Source organism: Citrus sinensis, chromosome 8 (genome assembly GCF_022201045.2).
Source record: "Citrus sinensis cultivar Valencia sweet orange chromosome 8, DVS_A1.0, whole genome shotgun sequence".
In the NCBI taxonomy this organism is placed as follows: Eukaryota; Viridiplantae; Streptophyta; class Magnoliopsida; order Sapindales; family Rutaceae; genus Citrus; species Citrus sinensis.
The window spans coordinates 2,401,737-2,419,254 of NC_068563.1; the positions used below are offsets into that span (position 1 = coordinate 2,401,737).

At 35.4% G+C, this 17,518-nt stretch overlaps 2 protein-coding genes and 1 pseudogene across 5 annotated transcripts; 2 read left to right on the plus strand and 1 right to left on the minus strand.

The window, feature by feature from the left end:
- On the minus strand, window positions 1-2,019 carry LOC102626637 (senescence-specific cysteine protease SAG12-like; annotated as a pseudogene).
- Window positions 2,020-4,641: 2,622 nt separating this feature from the next.
- LOC102620589 (homeobox protein HAT3.1) lies at window positions 4,642-12,306 on the plus strand. Of its 2 annotated transcripts, none has more exons than XM_006486900.4 (9): window positions 4,642-4,856; window positions 5,657-7,279; window positions 7,692-7,854; window positions 8,003-8,126; window positions 8,230-8,342; window positions 8,435-8,989; window positions 9,918-10,250; window positions 11,308-11,397; window positions 11,500-12,306. In XM_006486900.4, exons 2-9 carry the CDS (start codon window positions 5,871-5,873, stop codon window positions 11,902-11,904), a joined length of 3,192 nt encoding a protein of 1,063 aa, XP_006486963.2. In that variant the 5' UTR covers window positions 4,642-4,856; window positions 5,657-5,870; the 3' UTR covers window positions 11,905-12,306. The 2 variants fall into 2 exon arrangements, with proteins under 2 accessions (XP_006486963.2, XP_052288066.1); XM_052432106.1 differs by lacking the exon at window positions 4,642-4,856 and adding an exon at window positions 4,978-5,052.
- A 139-nt stretch (window positions 12,307-12,445) lies between these two features.
- LOC102621044 (putative cyclin-A3-1) lies at window positions 12,446-17,159 on the plus strand. Of its 3 annotated transcripts, none has more exons than XM_025101953.2 (8): window positions 12,446-13,804; window positions 14,772-15,004; window positions 15,106-15,181; window positions 15,505-15,581; window positions 15,708-15,741; window positions 15,837-15,986; window positions 16,290-16,424; window positions 16,778-17,159. In XM_025101953.2, exons 1-8 carry the CDS (start codon window positions 13,424-13,426, stop codon window positions 16,814-16,816), a joined length of 1,125 nt encoding a protein of 374 aa, XP_024957721.2. In that variant the 5' UTR covers window positions 12,446-13,423; the 3' UTR covers window positions 16,817-17,159. The 3 variants fall into 3 exon arrangements, with proteins under 3 accessions (XP_024957721.2, XP_006486965.2, XP_024957722.2); XM_006486902.4 differs by having other exon boundaries at window positions 16,812-17,159; XM_025101954.2 differs by having other exon boundaries at window positions 16,870-17,159.
- The last annotated feature ends 359 nt before the right edge of the window (window positions 17,160-17,518 follow it).

The window sequence follows — 17,518 nt, forward strand, 5'->3', positions numbered from 1 at the left end:
TCATACAGTTGGATAAGAAGCCATCATGGCAATGCCACAAGCCCCTTCCTGGGCACCAACTTCTCTTTGAATCCTCACATATCCACCCTCCCCCCAGCCTGTGCCCCAAGAATTCTTCACCAACCAATACTTAGTCCCATCAGAACTAGCCCCGTAGCCAATAGCTGTGACCCCATGATCAATATCCGTGCCACACTCCTATTTTATGATGCCGCTCGAGTAAAATTGGAACCTGTACCCGCTGCTTTCAATCGAAACAGAGACGGGCTGGTCAGCCACTACTTGCATTAATGCCTGCTCGTTATTTGCCGGCACAAATTTGAACCCAGATATTGTTGCTGCGGCGGCGTCATTTTCGTACTTGGTTGTTTTGCAAGCGCCATAATCATTTCCCACGAAGGGATAATCAACCTCAGTTGTGAGGCCATTGTTGTTCTTAATGAACTCAAAGGCAGTGTCCATGCGACCAACTGTACAGCCTCGATCAAAGCTTCCAGTGTCACAGTCAACGAGCTCTTGCTCTGATAATGACATTAACTTGCCTGTTTCAATTTTTGTTATTCCTTCCACTGCAGCCACGGCGGAAAATGCCCAGCAACAATCTGCAATGTTACTCAGTGGCGGACTAGAAACTAAAATTAGGGGTTAGTTCAAAAAAATTTATTTAACTTAGGATTTTTTTTTTATGTTCACTTAAATACATTTTAAGTCTTATAAATTTAAAATTTATTATTTTTTTAAAATTCTAAATAATAATAATAATAAAAAATTATTTATTTTAAATGCGTGAAATATCATTTTTCGAAGTAGTTTCCACAAAATTTTTTAAAAAATGCCTATTGGGATTTGAATCAAGACTTTAAAATCATCAAATAATATTCTTACCATTAAATTACAAGTCTTTAAATATATGAAAAATGTGTTCAAATTATTTTTATATAACTTTTTCAGAAGGGGTTTGAGGTACATTTAAAAGAAAAATTAATGGCTCAGAAGGGATTGAAGCCTCTCTTAGGCCTTAATTGGGTCCGCCCATGTGTATGTATATATATCTTATATATATAGTATGTAAAACTATCATATATGTTAAAATTCTTAATAAGATGATCCATCTATTATATTTTAATCAAAATTTATATTGTTTGGCCTTTGGCCCTCCAAATGTATTATTTTCATGTGATAACTCTCTCAACTTTGTTGTTTCTATAACACGCTTCCTTTTCAGTCACTGCATAAACAATTATGTACACAATCGAGTAATGTTAAGGATATCGACATTTGAGTTCCAACTCATGATGTGACAATATTTCTATTAGGTATTTAGATGAATTATTTATGTTTAACATGATATGGCTGAATTCCCATCAGGTTAATTATTAATGTTTAATATGATGTGATAATAAATAAATTGTCATATTTGAGACTCAAACATTAGGATCTATAACATTAATTATTGATACAACTCCACATGTATTAAGAGTACTAATATTACTATATTAGTAAAGCAAGAAAAACAATAGCTCCACAAGTTAAACTTGCAACTTCCTACAATCGCCTTGATCCTTGACAGGAGTAACAGCACCATTTTCTCTCGAATCCATGCTACTTGGCACGTCAGTTACAGTCGAGTTTGCATCCATAGGAGACGAGGCATCTGGATCTGATGTGGAAATAACTGGAGAGTTTTGATTTTGCTAATCGTAACCAGCATACATGCTATTAAATTCGTCATTAGTTAGGTCTGCAAATTTGTTAACAGCAAGCTTGTATCCCCTATCTTTTCCAACACCATTGTTAAAGTTTTCAATATATTTCACATTGTCTTCGAAAATCATATGCCGTCTCTGCTTTTTCTGCTTCATCTGCATACACAAGTCCATGTTGAGCCATCCACTGCTCATGCATCTTTAGCATGATTAATTTTTCACCAATAGGGCGGCATAGAGCATGAATGGCCCAAAAGTACATGACAAGAAGAGATACTAAGCAAAAATATTGGCATATGTTTGTGAAAGCCATGTGTGATACCAAGAGTTTAAAATGTGGTCACTTTATGGGCATAGATGATACAAAATGGTAATGGGTTTTTATAGACAAGGATTCTTGTAACATAGTAATGCAAAAATTGAATTATTCTTTAAAATATAATGCTTCTTGACACTCTAGACAACTTGCAGGGTTTAAGATAACAAACCAATGGGCCTTTGGTCCAGTGGGAGAGCCCTTGCACTTAGAATAATGAGTGCAAGAGTTCGAGCCTCCATAAAAGTATTTATGGAGCTTATTTACAATCCTTCCTCAATTATCACATAATTGAGTGGAGCCAGTCTATTCCTCACGAAATGTGAGTAGAGTGAACAGCCCTCGAATATTTGAGAGGGTTTGAAGAATTTGGACAGCGCTTCAGAGGAGTACATGCCACGATGAAGGTCCCAATTGTAGAATTTGTGTGTAAATATTAATTGTAATACCTACAGTCCTGTATAAACAGTATTAAAAAAAAAAAGATAACAATTTGGAAGGACCTTTTTTTCTTTTTTGTTGAGCTGTGTACGCACAAAGTTGGAGCGAAGTGCATTTTTTTAGGAAGCACTGAGATTTTCTTTTCTTTTTTTAATATTGATTATACATCATATTATTGTATTACACAAATATTTGCAATTGTTATTATAGCAGATATTACATTAATATTTATAATCAGATATACATAACTAGGACTTACATTATTAATTGACATTTATATTATTACATTAATTCTATGAAGTACATAGATTATTAATTGAAACTTATATTATTACATTAAATTCTATGAAGTATATGCCCAAACAAATAATCCTCACAAAAGAGAGATGTCTTTAACCCTCATAGAAGAGGGATGTTTATGCTCCACTCACATTTCGTAAAAAAAAAAATACTTTAGAATATTTTAGCCCCCCTTTTGTGGGGGCTTGAATCGCTGCCCTCACACTCGTGAGGGCAGCAGCTCAACACTCGGCCTTTGGCCGGCGGAAGCACTGAGATTTTAGTTATATATGTGTGCGCCCGCATTGGCTTTCCGTCAGCTTGAGAATTTTGACAAAGATTTCCACCAATTATATTTCATTATTTGTTTATGATAGTGAATGATTAATTAAGATGAAATAGATAATTAGATATAGCGTGTTATTTATGCTTTCACCACATAGCTTTGCACAAATGTAAGGAATTTTTTGTTACAGTACTTTTCAAATTGTTCCTTACATTGCCTTCATTTAAGATGCGCAACCTAAAATTTAGAGAGTGTATTGAAAAATTTGTAATTGTGAACAATAATCTGACCCTTGACGAGAATATGTATATATAATCAAGATTCTTCAAAATAATTAATTGGAAAACCACATGATCTAGGAGACATCTTAAATCTTATTGAATTAACATCAGTAACTATATATATTTGACTGATCGATGTCATTGACTCATGAATTTTAGTTGTCGCACTTCACGTCAATTTGGAGCCCATTTTTATTTTATTTTTTGTATTTTATCAAAGGCACCGTAGAATTTCAGCGATCAAGTCGATTAATTGGCCATTTAATTGTGAGCTACGAGTACTTGCTCGACCATAATTCGTTGTATGGCTATATATTTTAGTTTTGACATTTTATATTCAACATTCATAAAACGTGGAAAATTTTGACTTTCTTTTTTCGAATTATTACAAGCATGCTTAGTGCTTATCTTTGAATTTGATGAGTCGGTTTGCAACTTCCAATTCGGCGCCTCTTACTTTTTTTTTTTTTGTTTTTTGGCAAATTCAACAAGGTACACGTGCTATTTATTTATCTTACAGTGTCAACTATTATAAATTATTTTATATTCTATCGAATTTGTTCGTGACTAATATCGAATATTAAGGAGTAATTTTAATAGATTCTTATTGTATTAATGAGTTTAAATATCGCACCCTATATAATAATATATAGTAATGCTATACATCCCAATTATTTTATCCCAAATGATGTGTCATTAATTGAGTGGTTGATAATTCTTTACAAGATTCAAGTGAATTAATTGTATTATCTCACCAATTAATTGATAAATGTCACGTCATTTGAGATAACTTTTTGGGATAAAAAATTTAGGATGTGTAGCACTATTCAATAATATATTATAAACAGATATAACAGAGGGGTTCCTAAATGCAGAGTTATTGTTCAATCATTTTGTGCCTTGGCAGATAGTGCAGGTCACTCTCATCTCTATCTTTCTCTCGTCCATGCTTGGCTTCGGTGTGTGAAGCTTCAAGCTTTGATCAAGGTAGCAGTGTGCTGAGATTTGGATCAAGTAAGAGGTGAGGAGGGAGCTAAATCACAAAGATAGGTCATGACAAGTTAAGGTACATGGTCTTGTCTCTCTTTCTCAAGCATGTGTTTCATTGTAAGTGTAAGATCATGAGAGTATGTTTGTACAGGAAAATATTGTGGCCCTGATCAACATTGTTCTCAACAAATTTACATTCTAATTGTAGCAAAATCGTCCAAGGTACGGTAAAACAAGAGGCCCGGTGAAAAGAACAATAATAAGGATTGGGCTCAGCCCAGCCCAGCCCAGCCCAATTGTAAATGGAAATCAAAAACTCAACGCCGCAAGCGCAAAATAGTAGAACCCGAAGCCCTCTCTTCCAAAATATATTCCGTCTTTCTCTCTCACATTCCTACTCGCCAAAGCTCGACGGTGGCCCAGATTTAGAGGCTTCTACTGTTAGAACCGCTCTTCTCTTCTTCTAAATTCTAATATCTAAATTAAATTCCCCTCTTCACCGGCATGCCATTAAATTTTCACTTCTCATTTACTACAAGATTCATGCCAATTTTAAGGTCCGTTTTTCTTTTCTTTTCTTTTTCCTTTTGTTTTTCTCATTTATTTTCTCGTTTCTCCAAAATAAATAAATACTGTCAAAAGAATAGCTAATAAAATTAAGTTAGCCCCCCCCCCCCCCCCCCAAAAAAAAAAAAGCTAGTAATTGAATTTCCTGCTTCCTTGTTGCTCCAATTTTATAATGTCCATCTTCAAGTAAGCTTACTTTTGTTCCTTTGTTTATTTCTTTTAGCTCCTGCTTGTAATGTAAGGTTTGTGTTTGTTTGGCTGCTGAGAAAGCAGAGGAAAACAGAAGAAAGAAATAAGAAAAAATATATCAAAGCTTGAAAACCTCTTTTTAATGTTGCATTTGTTTCAGCTTCGGTACAAGCTTTTCAGCTCCATAATCTCCCGAAGCCAGACGTATTTAGGTTAGATAATTTCTTATGTAACATGTCAGCCTCCAGTCTTGAAAAGACAACAACCAGTTCGGCGTAGTAGTTTATTGAACTCTTACGGCATTTGGGTTTTACTTTATATTTCAGATGATTCTTGAATAGATTTTATTATCTGGTAATGCATATGGTATGTGTAGATTTTTTGAAGCACGGAAGTAAGATATGCACATTTTGCAAATGCGAGTCTTAAGTTTAAAATACCTCTCAGGTTTAGGGGCAGTTGGCGGTATATAATTTTTGACTCTCGTGTCTTTGATAATAAGTGAAATATTTTGCTTATTCATCTCACTTTAGTACGCGTATGCCATTTACGTTTGCAATGCTAGGTTATAAGCTGTCTAATATTGTTGTATCTTCTGCAGGTGCATAGGATTTATACTAGGCTAAAGAATCTGTTCCTGTTGTTGTGGGTGAGTGTTCTTTGTTTGGTGCCAATTTTGAAGAGAAAGTTGGTTTGAATTGTATGCTTCACATTTTTTTGTGGCAAATACAAAGTCGGGAAGCATAATGGAGTGATAATTCTTTTTAGTTAGTCAATATTCATTTTATGTTCTTCAAATTAGCTTTTTGATTGATATGTCCAAGGCTGAGCATATGGGTGTTTCTCCATCACAAGTGACTAGTTCAACTAGAGATCATTCATGCCTTAAACAAACAACACCTGAACAGATGTGTAAATTTTGTGCTGAATGTATACATAGTGAGCCATTAGAATCAAAGAGTTTGCTTGGTTCTGAAGCTGTAGAAAATGAGCCTAGAGAAACCAGCATTCCAAATAGTGAGAAACTCCAAGCATTTTGTGGAGATGTGCCGGACAGTTCCTTCACTGACCATTTGGCACCCCCTTCTGAAGATATGAGAAAGAGTACTCAAACAAATAAAGCTTCATGCTCTCAACAAAATACGTCAGAGCAGAAACATGGCACTGAATTAATGCATAACGAACAATCAGAACAAAAGCATCAGCTATGTTATCAAATTGTATTTGACAAACCTCAAGCAACCAGTTTGGTGGACAATGCAACATTGCAACCAGTCTCTAAAGATGTGAGCAAGAGTAGTCAGACTGGTAATAGACAAGCACTTGACTTTCTTTCTGGAAATAGGTGTAATGAACTTGATGTTGATTGTGTTCATAGTGAACCATTGAATCAGAAACATCAACTTGGTTCTGAAATCATACAAAATGAACCAGCAGTCAACGTTGCCAGGTTACCCAGTGATGGTGTTGAAGAAAACTTGCAAACAATTTCTGAAGACTTGACCAAGGTTTGTCCTGTTGAACCTTCGCAGTCACCTCCAAGAGATGCAAACAAAAGTTGTCAGGCCGGCGAGATTTCATGCCTTCAACAATCTTCATCAGAGCAGACACCTGAGTTTACTCCTGGAATCTCGAGCCATGAACCATCAGTAGTAAATTATAAACTTGGCTCTCAACTTGAACAAACTGAACTAGGGGAAACTAGTGCTGGCGAGTTAGGGGCCTCTCTTGAACTTGTGGTCAAAAGTTCTATTGAACAATTAAAACAACTTGAAGTTCCGATTACAATTCCTAGCACCAAAACATCTGCAACCAAACATTTGCAATCATCTTCTGATCTCATGGAAAAAAAATCTTGTCTTGAGCAGTCGGAAACACCACCTAATTATGTGGCAAATAATTCTGCATGCTTGGGGCGCAAGGGCAAAAGAGCTACAAAATCTTTAAAGAATAACTATACAGTAAGATCTTTGATAGGCAGTGATAGAGTTCTGCGCTCCAGGTCAGGCGAGAGACCTTTACCTCCTGAGTCTAGTAACAATTTGGCTGATGTTAATTCTATTGGAGAAAGAAAACAAAAGAAGCGGAACAAAATTAGAAGGAAGAAGATAGTAGCTGATGAATATTCAAGAATCAGGACACATCTAAGATATTTATTAAACCGAATTAACTACGAGCAAAACTTGATTGATGCTTATTCTAGCGAAGGCTGGAAAGGATTAAGGTAGTATGTGCATTGTATTTCTATTTTGCCTTATTTTTTCATTTCTGCACTAGTTTTTGAGATAATTTTCATTTTATTTAGTATCACTGGATTCCTTTGTGTAGATTATTACTATTATTTTTTTTTTTCTGTGGTTGGCATGTGAGCCAAGGGAGAGTTATAAATAGGATGAAGTGACAATAGGATTATGAAGTGCCATATTATTGAGATTTCACGTTCCCTTTTCTTTGCTTTCATCTTTTTGGCAACCAAAAGGCAGAAGGTTATACTCAGGGCATTCTGTAGATAGAATGTATTTGTGATCTGTTAAATGTCATCTTTTTATGCTTCAAAATGCATAAAATATAAATTGTTAGGTTTGTATTTTATCTACATTGTTTTAAATATGTACTCTGTTTATTAACTGTTGCAGTGTCGAAAAATTAAAGCCAGAGAAGGAGCTTCAACGAGCCACATCAGAAATCCTTCGACGCAAATTGAAAATTAGAGATTTATTTCAACGTCTTGATTCACTATGTGCTGGAGGATTTCCAAAATCTTTATTTGATTCTGAAGGACAGATTGACAGTGAGGATGTAGGAGAACATTTCTTGATCTATTTGATGTTCAGAGATGAAATTCTTATTATATGTGCATATTTAGACATGATTTTTTTTTTGGGGGATAACAAATAATATACAAAAAGGTTGTAAATGATAAGATTTTGAAACCCTTTTATGGCAGATTTACTGTGCAAAATGTGGATCCAAAGACTTGTCTGCTGATAATGATATCATACTCTGCGATGGTGCTTGTGATCGTGGATTTCATCAATACTGCCTGGAGCCACCTTTGTTAAAAGAAGACAGTAAGCCTGAACTCTCTACTTCACACACACACGCACACACACATTAAATTAGGGTTTCTGGAGTTACTGTCCCCTCTTTTATATTTTTTGTTTTTGCTTACAGTTCCTCCTGATGACGAGGGTTGGTTGTGCCCTGGTTGTGATTGCAAAGTTGACTGCATTGACTTGGTTAACGAATTGCAAGGAACAAGGCTTTTTATCACCGACAACTGGGAGGTCAATGACACAACCTCCTGTCTCTAATGTATTAGCTACATACTACTTCAACTGACCCCTCAATGCTTATCTTGCTACTATCCATTGTGCAGAAGGTTTTTCCTGAAGCAGCAGCTGGACATAACCAGGATCCCAACTTCGGACTTGCTTCAGATGACTCTGATGATAATGAATATGATCCTGATGGTTCCGCAACTGATGAGCAAGATGAGGGAGATGAATCAAGTTCTGATGGATCAAGTTCTGATGACTCTGATTTCACTTCTACATCTGATGAAGTGGAGGCACCGGCCGATGACAAGACATATTTGGGCCTTTCTTCTGAAGATTCAGAGGATGATGAGTATAATCCAGATGCTCCAGAACTTGATGACAAAGTTACACAAGAAAGTTCAAGTTCAGGTTCCGATTTTACATCTGATTCTGAGGATCTTGCTGCTGTTCTGGAAGATAACAGATCTTCTGGAAATGATGAAGGTGCCGCATCTCCTCTTGGACACTCTAATGGACAGAGATATAAAGATGGTGGAAACAATGAGTCTTTAAATAATGAACTATTATCCATAATAAAACCTGGGCAAGATGGTGCTGTGCCTGTTTATGGAAAAAGAAGCAGTGAAAGGTTGGACTACAAAAAGTTGTATGATGTGAGTGTCATTTCAAACATTATTTCGTGTTACGATAACAGCTTTTTCTTTCTTAATATTATATACGTACCATGTGTTACACAATCAGTTTACTTGCCACTTTCAGCATTATGGATTTATTTCAGCTTCTTTTTTAAAATTCTTAGCTGGTTTTTTATTTGCTCATCTGAGAGTGAGAGATGTGATTCTTCTGCTGTTACATCCTACCTAACTGTAATTATTACTCTTCCCTCTTGCCATTTATTCAAATTTAGAGACTATCTCTGTTATTCCTGGTAGTGCAAACAAAATAAGTACTCTGTATCATCCATTCATCTATTTTTATGTTCAACAAGATCCCTGCAGATGTTGTGTTTGGTCTTTGGCAGGCCTGTTTTCCATCAGTAACCACCAGTGGTATGGTTGCATCATATTTTCCACTGTCATTTGGTAAATGTTGTGCATGCATTTGTGTATTTGCGTGACCGAGAGAAAACTGAGGGTAGACCAGTCTCAATCACTTGGTGGTTGGTCATTTAACTAACAAAATATTAAACCGAATTCAGTACAGCACATATTATTGGGGATCCACTGTGCAATAGATTGGTTGGATGCTTAATGAATTGTATATTTCATTTCAATGAGCAGTGATTTACTAATGTTGTTAGCTTGTTCTAATACTAAAGAAAACAATACTGAATAAAACATTATAGTTATGTTATAATCCATTGTGTATGATTGTCAATGTCTGGACTGCCTCTCTGGTCATAAAATAATCCCGTACGTAGAAATTAACCATTACTGTGCTTAAAATATAATATTTATCCGATCTTGTCAGTTTTAGTTGTTATGGTGTTTGCAATATTACAGTGTCTTTGTCAATCTTATTGTTTCATAGATTATTGTATTCCACTCTGTAGTTTGCTGATTTTGATTCCCTGGTATATAGGAAACATATGGAAATGTTCCTTATGATTCAAGTGATGATGAAAGTTGGAGTGATGATGGAGGACCAAGAAAAAGGACAAAAAGTACTAAAGAAGGTTCTTCAGCATCTCCAGATGGAAAAACTCCTGTCATTAGGAGACGAAAGAGTACTAAGGCTGCAAAGGAAAAGCTAAACGAGACTGAAAATACTCCTAAAAGAAGAGGTCGTCCAAAGTTGAATACTGAAGATAGTAATATATCTCCAGCTAAATCACATGAAGGCTGTTCTACACCTGGTTCTCGGGGTAGAAGACATAGGACATCCTACAGAAAACTTGGAGAAGAAGTGACTCAGGTAATATGGTTAAGTGCAGATGCATTCCTTTTATATTGTGAGATATATAATGGCCATCACAAAGATGGCAATAATAATTTTATTGCAGTTTGAAGGGGTGGAGTAGCAGTGCGAGAAAGTCTTAAAAGACGGTCTTTTTGCTTTTTGCATTTGTATTAAAAGCTTTAGGGGTGGTCTCGATAGCTTGAAGGCAACAGCAGAAACTTTATAGAAATATAGAATTTAAGTAGATTATAAGAGTACATATGAAAAAGGTCAAGAGTGGAGACTATTACTTGATCCACTGGTATAACAACTTGATTTAGTGCAAACTTCTGTTTCGTATATCATTGCATAGTCTCAGATTTAACCATTATTAAGGTTTATTTTCGTTGTCCTAAATTTCATTTGACAAAATATTATAGATATAGCTCTTAATTCTTTGTTCTGATTGAACATCATTTATTGATCTTGTTGATTCACTAGGTGTTTTCTCATATACTTGTATACTTTTGGTTGCTTCACTCTTGGCCTTTCTTTATGAAATTAGAGAAAGAAACCCTTAATTTGAATCCAAGTTGATTTTTTTTTCAAGCTTCATCATTTTCCCTATTTCTAGAATTTAATGCTAAAAGTTGGATGGTGCTGTGATGCTACGAGAATAAATGTCTCCATTTATAGATAAAGTCTGTGTTAGTATCTCATTCTTAATGAACTTGCATTTGTAGTTTGATTTAGGAAGTTAGTCAACTAAAAAATCAATCCAACATATTCTGGAATATCGCAAAGTCGTAAATCCTTTGTAAATATTGTTTAGTTGCTGTTTTTGTAGTTTTTCAAAAAGTATTCTTGTGAAATAATAATGCCTTATCAGAAGGTTAAGGCAAGTTATAAGGAGTTGTTGGTGTGGAGACGGTCATCTTCATTTTGTAAACTTTAGAATGTTGTGCTGCTGATTTCTCTCTCTCCATCTCCATCTATCATATACATATCATATAACACCCAAACACACTTAAGATGGTTACACACACTGGCAGTTGAGAGGTAGAGCTAATCTTACGGTCTTTTTGCCATGCAGAAACTCTACAACTCCTTTAAGGAAAATCAGTATCCTAATCGAACCACAAAAGAAAGTTTGGCGAAAGAGCTAGGACTTACTTTTTCTCAGGTAATACCTTGTCCTATTGCTGTGGAAACAGACGTCTATGCATTCTTAAAGCTCCATTATCAAAATAGAAATTTTAGTGAACATTCAAGTTTTTCTTTGCAGGTTAGGAAATGGTTTGAGAATACTCGTTGGAGCTTCAACCATCCATCGTCTAAAAACGCAGAACTAGCCAATTCAGAAAAGGGCACCTGTACGCCTCAATCTAACAAGAACACAGTTGGAAGAGTTTCCAATTGCAATGGAGCTGAAAATGTGCAATCATCCAAGACGGGTGTTGACGATACGGGATGTATGACTGGGGATGTAAAGAATAATACTCAGGAGTGCAATAGTATTAAACCTACAAGTCAAACATCTAGAAAGAGAGATAGAGATGGTAAATCAGGAGATCAGGCATCAGATCCAAGCTCAAAAATGGAGGTTATACAAGGTCTCTCAGCTAATTCACCTAAAGTTGAAGTGCAGGCAAATGGTCGAACTAGGAGAAGACGGAATTCTGCTGTTTGACCACACTAATTTTGATCTTCCAAGGTGAACAATGATGACCATTGACCTCATTGAAAAGCAATATCTACTGAGATGAGGAACTTCCTTCGTCTTTAAGGATTAACTCATAGAGAGAAGGGAAAAATATAGTAATTGTTGTATTGTAATTTCACAGGGCTCTACAGATTTTCGTCATCAGTTAAGATTAGCTGAAGCATCACAAGGATGCTAAATAAAACTGCTTAATTGATGTAGCTCATTACTAGCTTTAAAATTTAGTTGCTTGTACACATGCTTTGTTCAATTAATTGTTAAACCTGTAGACCACCTACTGGTCTGGTCTGGTTAGTAGACATGTAAAATTTACTCCATGAAATTGAAGGACCAGCGAGCGGGCAGAATTTTCTGACCCATTACAGTTGACCTTCAGTGTGGTTATCAATGTTTAACGTACTTTTTAGCTTAGGGATGCTGCTAATGATGTAGGATGGGTGTGTAGGATGAGCAGGTACATTTTCAAGACCAGAACTGGAGCCATAGGTGTCCGTTTTGAGCCCATAATGTACTAGGAAGAGATGAATCTAATCCAGTACATTTTGTTGTATTGGCCTTGTGGTTCCATGGGATGATACGAAATTGTGTTTCTTCAGATCTTGTTTTGCAAGCTAAATTTTTTTTTTTCCTATTGCTTTAAAGTATTTTTATTTTTATTTCCTATACATTAGATTTAAGTGCTTTTTTTTTGTTTTCTTTATTTCGGTCAGTGGTATTTTATTATGTGGTAATAATTCGGGTTTACATATTTTGATAAATTGACGTTATTTAAGTGTATTATAAAAGGGCTTTAAAACTGTAGTTTGTCATTCAGATTCTATTTAAGTAATATTCTAGTTATTCAGAAACTTTTTGATTCTATCTTTTATCTTTCTTTACATTTTCGTTTCGTCAGCTAATGTATTAAAATGGTGTGTGTGTGTGTAAATGCCTCGATGCTCAAGTTGCACGAAAGAACTTATGCAGCAAGCCAGCACTTTTGTTGCCCAACTCTGAGCTTATGCTGCGACAGTTATGTTTGGGTTCGGCCAACTCTAGCTTGTAATTGGAAACCAGTATTCGACATACGATGTGATTCACTGTGGCAGTGATTTTGAACAAAATTAGTAGCGGCAAGTTTATACGGGGGTAATTTTCAAGTTCTATTAATTATGCTTGATTTGAGATCGAGTGTAGCCTCTATGTCTTCACACTTGAGTGAATTTACTGGCTAAGAGTAGTTAACACGTGAAAATGGTACTAAGTTTCAATGGGAATAATTTTAATCTCAGTAAGTTTGTGAATTGTGAGCATAACATTGTAAACTTATCGTGTTGATGATAAAATAAAGAACTCGCAAGGGCGGTAACGGCATTTTTGAAATAAAGAAAATGGCGGCATATCGGCGTCTGTTCAACCTCTCTTCCCTCTCTTTATAACAACAAATGATTAAACAATTAGTTAATCAGAGAGAACAGAAATTACAGAGTTTTTATGTTAATCAATCATGGGAAACGCTGATGCCGATCAAGAAAACAGCGTGCGCGACCCGCGCTCATCCTCCAAGAATCGAGCCTCACTGTTCTCCTCCGCCTCCCCGCCCCGCCACCACGCTCTAGAGACCCCCAGGCGAGTGGTGCTGGGCGAACTTACCAACTCGTTTAACGCCGGCTCCAGTCAGTGTTCGGATTCTCACAATACCCAGAAGCCTAAACGAATATTGAAAAGGAAATACGGGGAAGATACCCTTGAGTCGATTCAACGCGAGTCGAAGGAGACGAAGAATGAAAATGAAGAGCTTGCTGAACGGAAGAGCAATGAGAGCTTGAGTGCTTTGCGTAATTGCGCTTACTCCTCTTCTATATACAAGCATCTTCGCTCATTGGAGGTATTGGGTTTGAATTGATTTATTTTTGACAAATAGTGTATAATCGTTGAAATGGGAGTACTAATTCCAGGGCTTTTAATTTAGATTAAGGATGATGGATTTATTGTTAGTGTCCGAAATTTTGTTCCAATTTGAATGAGTGTTTGTAATTTCTCTGTCATTTGATTTTAGGCTTGTAAATTTGATTCTGAAGTTTTAGTTTCTTTTTTTTTTTTCTTTGGTTCTGAATGGCTTTTACAATTCTTGTGGAATGGAAACTTTAGCTGAGAAAAAAAGTTAGTGTTTGGAAAATATGATTTTAAATAATAATTTTAATAAAAATAGTAGAATTCCGTGGAGTAAAATTGCTTTAGCTTCTGAACTACACTGTATTTTGAAAGCCACGGGTGTTAGACAACAATAAGAAGCAGAGTAGTCTCTTTTGATTTGGATCATTTCTCAGGGATCGCAAGTTTGGTGTACTTTTCATATTTAATGTTGGTTACCTTGTAGGATTTGGAATTTGCTTCAAAGACCGCTTGTAGTTATTTGGAGTGTAAATTAAGCATAATTTTGAGACTTGGATCATTAAATTAACATTTGATCTAGAAAGTATTTATTGAAATTCTCCGGAAAATGTGGTTGTGAATTTGATCTGGTTTTGGGGACACTTTTGTTCCATTGGCATCATAATGGCTGTTTGAGACTAGATGCAAATTTACTATTTGATGTTGCTCAGTAATTATACTCGATTTACACTTGCGATCCTAATCCTAAAATTTGAACAATGTATTTTGCCCAGATATTATTTAAATGGACTGATATCGATGGTTTCATTTCTTGTAATGATTAGTGGCGATACATATGAAAGATTACTTATTATCTTTCCCCGCACAGTATCTCAGTGTTAGGCACGTGATCATAAGATGGGGAATGTATTTTTGTCAATGGGATTTTCTTGGACTGATTATGATGGTTGGTTATTCAGATTGAGGACAAGACGAGGCCATTGCCAAATTACTTGGAAAAGGTTCAGAATGATATTTCAATAAATATGCGACAAACTTTGGTGGATTGGCTGGTGGAAGTTCTAGAGGAATACAAGCTTGTTTCTGACACCCTTTATCTCACTGTATCATATGTTGATAGATTCCTTTCGTCACATGCTCTCAGCAGGAATAAGCTACAGCTTCTTGGTGTTTGTTGCATGCTTATTGCCTCGTACATACACATGAACCCCTTCACTTTTGTTTTATGTTTCCTGATAATTTGGTTGAGTTCTGTTCTCGAAATGTAAATCCTTTCATGATCTGGTGATGCAGAAAGTATGAAGAGATCAGTCCTCCCCATGTTGAAGACTTTTGCTATATAACAGATAATACCTACATGAAGGAAGAGGTGTTTATCGATCCCTTTCATCTATTTCACTCTGGTCTCCTTCGCCTTCCTTTTTCTAATCTTGTTTAATTTTCTTGTATTTAAAGAAAGTTCATTAGTTACCAAAAAAAAAAAAAGCTCATTAAAGAGACCAACTAGGCCCACTTGACTTTTGGTCTTTAATTTATCATCAATTCTTAGTTTCATTTCTCTACATCTTCTTGGCAACCAACTGGATAACTTGCTTTTGTTCTCTGCTGAGATTTTTTTTTTTTTTTCTTTTTAAGGCTTTGGTAGGCGTTAGTAACTATAAAAGTTGAAGATGGTTTTGCGGTGATCTGCAGGTGGTGGAGATGGAGGAAAAAGTTCTTGAATTTTTGAACTTTGAAATGGGTAGTCCAACAACCAAGAGTTTTCTCAGGTGAGATTAGCACAAAATATAGTAGGTTTTTGCATCTAAATTGTTCTCATGTTTTCTCTCCCACATTAATGAATTCCCGTTTAATCATTACTGGAACTTATGTCATACTTAATGTTGGAACTGCAGAATATTCACAAGAGTTACCGAAGAGAATTGCAAAGTATGGGAACCACTCTTATGGCCTTGAGGTTTCTTCCAGCCTCATTCATCTTCGCTTTTTAGTTGTAATGGAGTCTGTAATGATGTTTTCTGCAGAAGCCTGATCTACCATACGAGTTCTTGTCCTGCTACCTGGCAGAGCTAAGTTTGTTAGATTATGGGTGTTTGCGGTACTTACCTTCCCTGGTTGCTGCATCTTCTATTTTTCTTTCAAGATTCATCATGCAGCCAAAGATTCATCCTTGGGTAAGAAATATGTATGTTTCAAATAATTGTGAGGATTTGTTTATTGTTGAGAGAAAATGAATAATCTGATATTCAGAAACTTTGTCACTGGTTGTAAAAGTTCTTTGGTTCACACCAAGGGAAAGAAATACAAGTGGCTTATAAGTACCAAGAAAAAGGCACAACTGGTTGAATAATTTTCATGGTAATATGTTATAGGTGATAAATTTGTTATGAACAGTTTAATAAAATTTTATGTTTCCTATTTATTTGGAAGTCTTTCCTATATAGCAAGGATCACTTTGTTCTTTTCCTATTTGGCAGAGTTGGGAATTGCAAACCTTTTCAGGTTATAGACCATCTGATTTAAAGGAATGTGTCCTTGCCATCCATGATTTGTACAATAAAAGAAAAGCAAATTCTTCGCAAGCAATCAGAGAGAAATATATGCAGCATAAGGTATTCTGATTCTATTTTCTTCAACTTCGAGAGTGATTTTCTTAATCTAGTGATCACATCATTCTCCGCAATATCTTCTAGATCCTGTAGATGAATGGATAATGTTAGTGTATCTTACTTTTGTCAATAGTATTAATGAAGTCCTTCTTTAGTGTGGACACTCTTATTTATTTTTTATTTTTCATATAAATAAGTTTTTAAAGCATGGGGTTTACGACTCTCTTAAACCATGCGGTTTAAAAGAGTGTCTGCATTAAAAAAAAATGCAAGCGTCCGCACCTAAGAATGATTAAGTACTAATGTTTCCACATTATTTTATTCTTGATTTTAGCTTATAAATATTTATCTGACAGAATCAGCTGAATGATCTTCTGGTCTGGATTACAGTTTAAGCTCGTAGCATTGCTATCTTGTCCGTCTGAAGTGCCTGAACGTTATTTTGCAGCCCTGGATGAGTAACAATCCATAGGAGTTCCATTTGAATTTCAAATTGGTGTTGTAGATGAGATTCTTCTGACCGGTTACATCAAATTTTCTTTTGCACTCTTGCTCGATTGGATGGTGTTGTGAGTCAACTGCTGGTTGAATGTTGATGGTTTTGTAGCCAAATTCCCGAAAACTTTGGCAGCAACTAGTGTAGGGGTGAGCCATTACAATATTACATGTTAGCATGTCAGCTTTGGAATAACTTTTCAATTCTCTGGTTGAATAAAAAATATGTTTTTTTATTTTCTACATGTCATTCTTCACTATCATATAACAACATGGAGATTTTGGTTCCTTATATCTCAAAATCCGCTTTGAATCAATATTTGTAACTTTTGGTTAAATTCATTGATAAGATAGTTAATGATGCCCAATCAACTTGAAACTTGAGTACATGATCTTGCTTCAATTACTGAATTTATTGAAAAAGACACAAACTCTCAAGATTTGTACTAATCAATAACTAAATAGTGTATTAAAATGTCCACCAAGATTAATTTACTATGATTTTAGGGAGTGATTGGCAATAATTTATTTCAGTAATTATTTAAAATGCTTTTTTCTATTAACAAAATGGTTAATCAAATTTGTATAGTGAGTTACAAGTT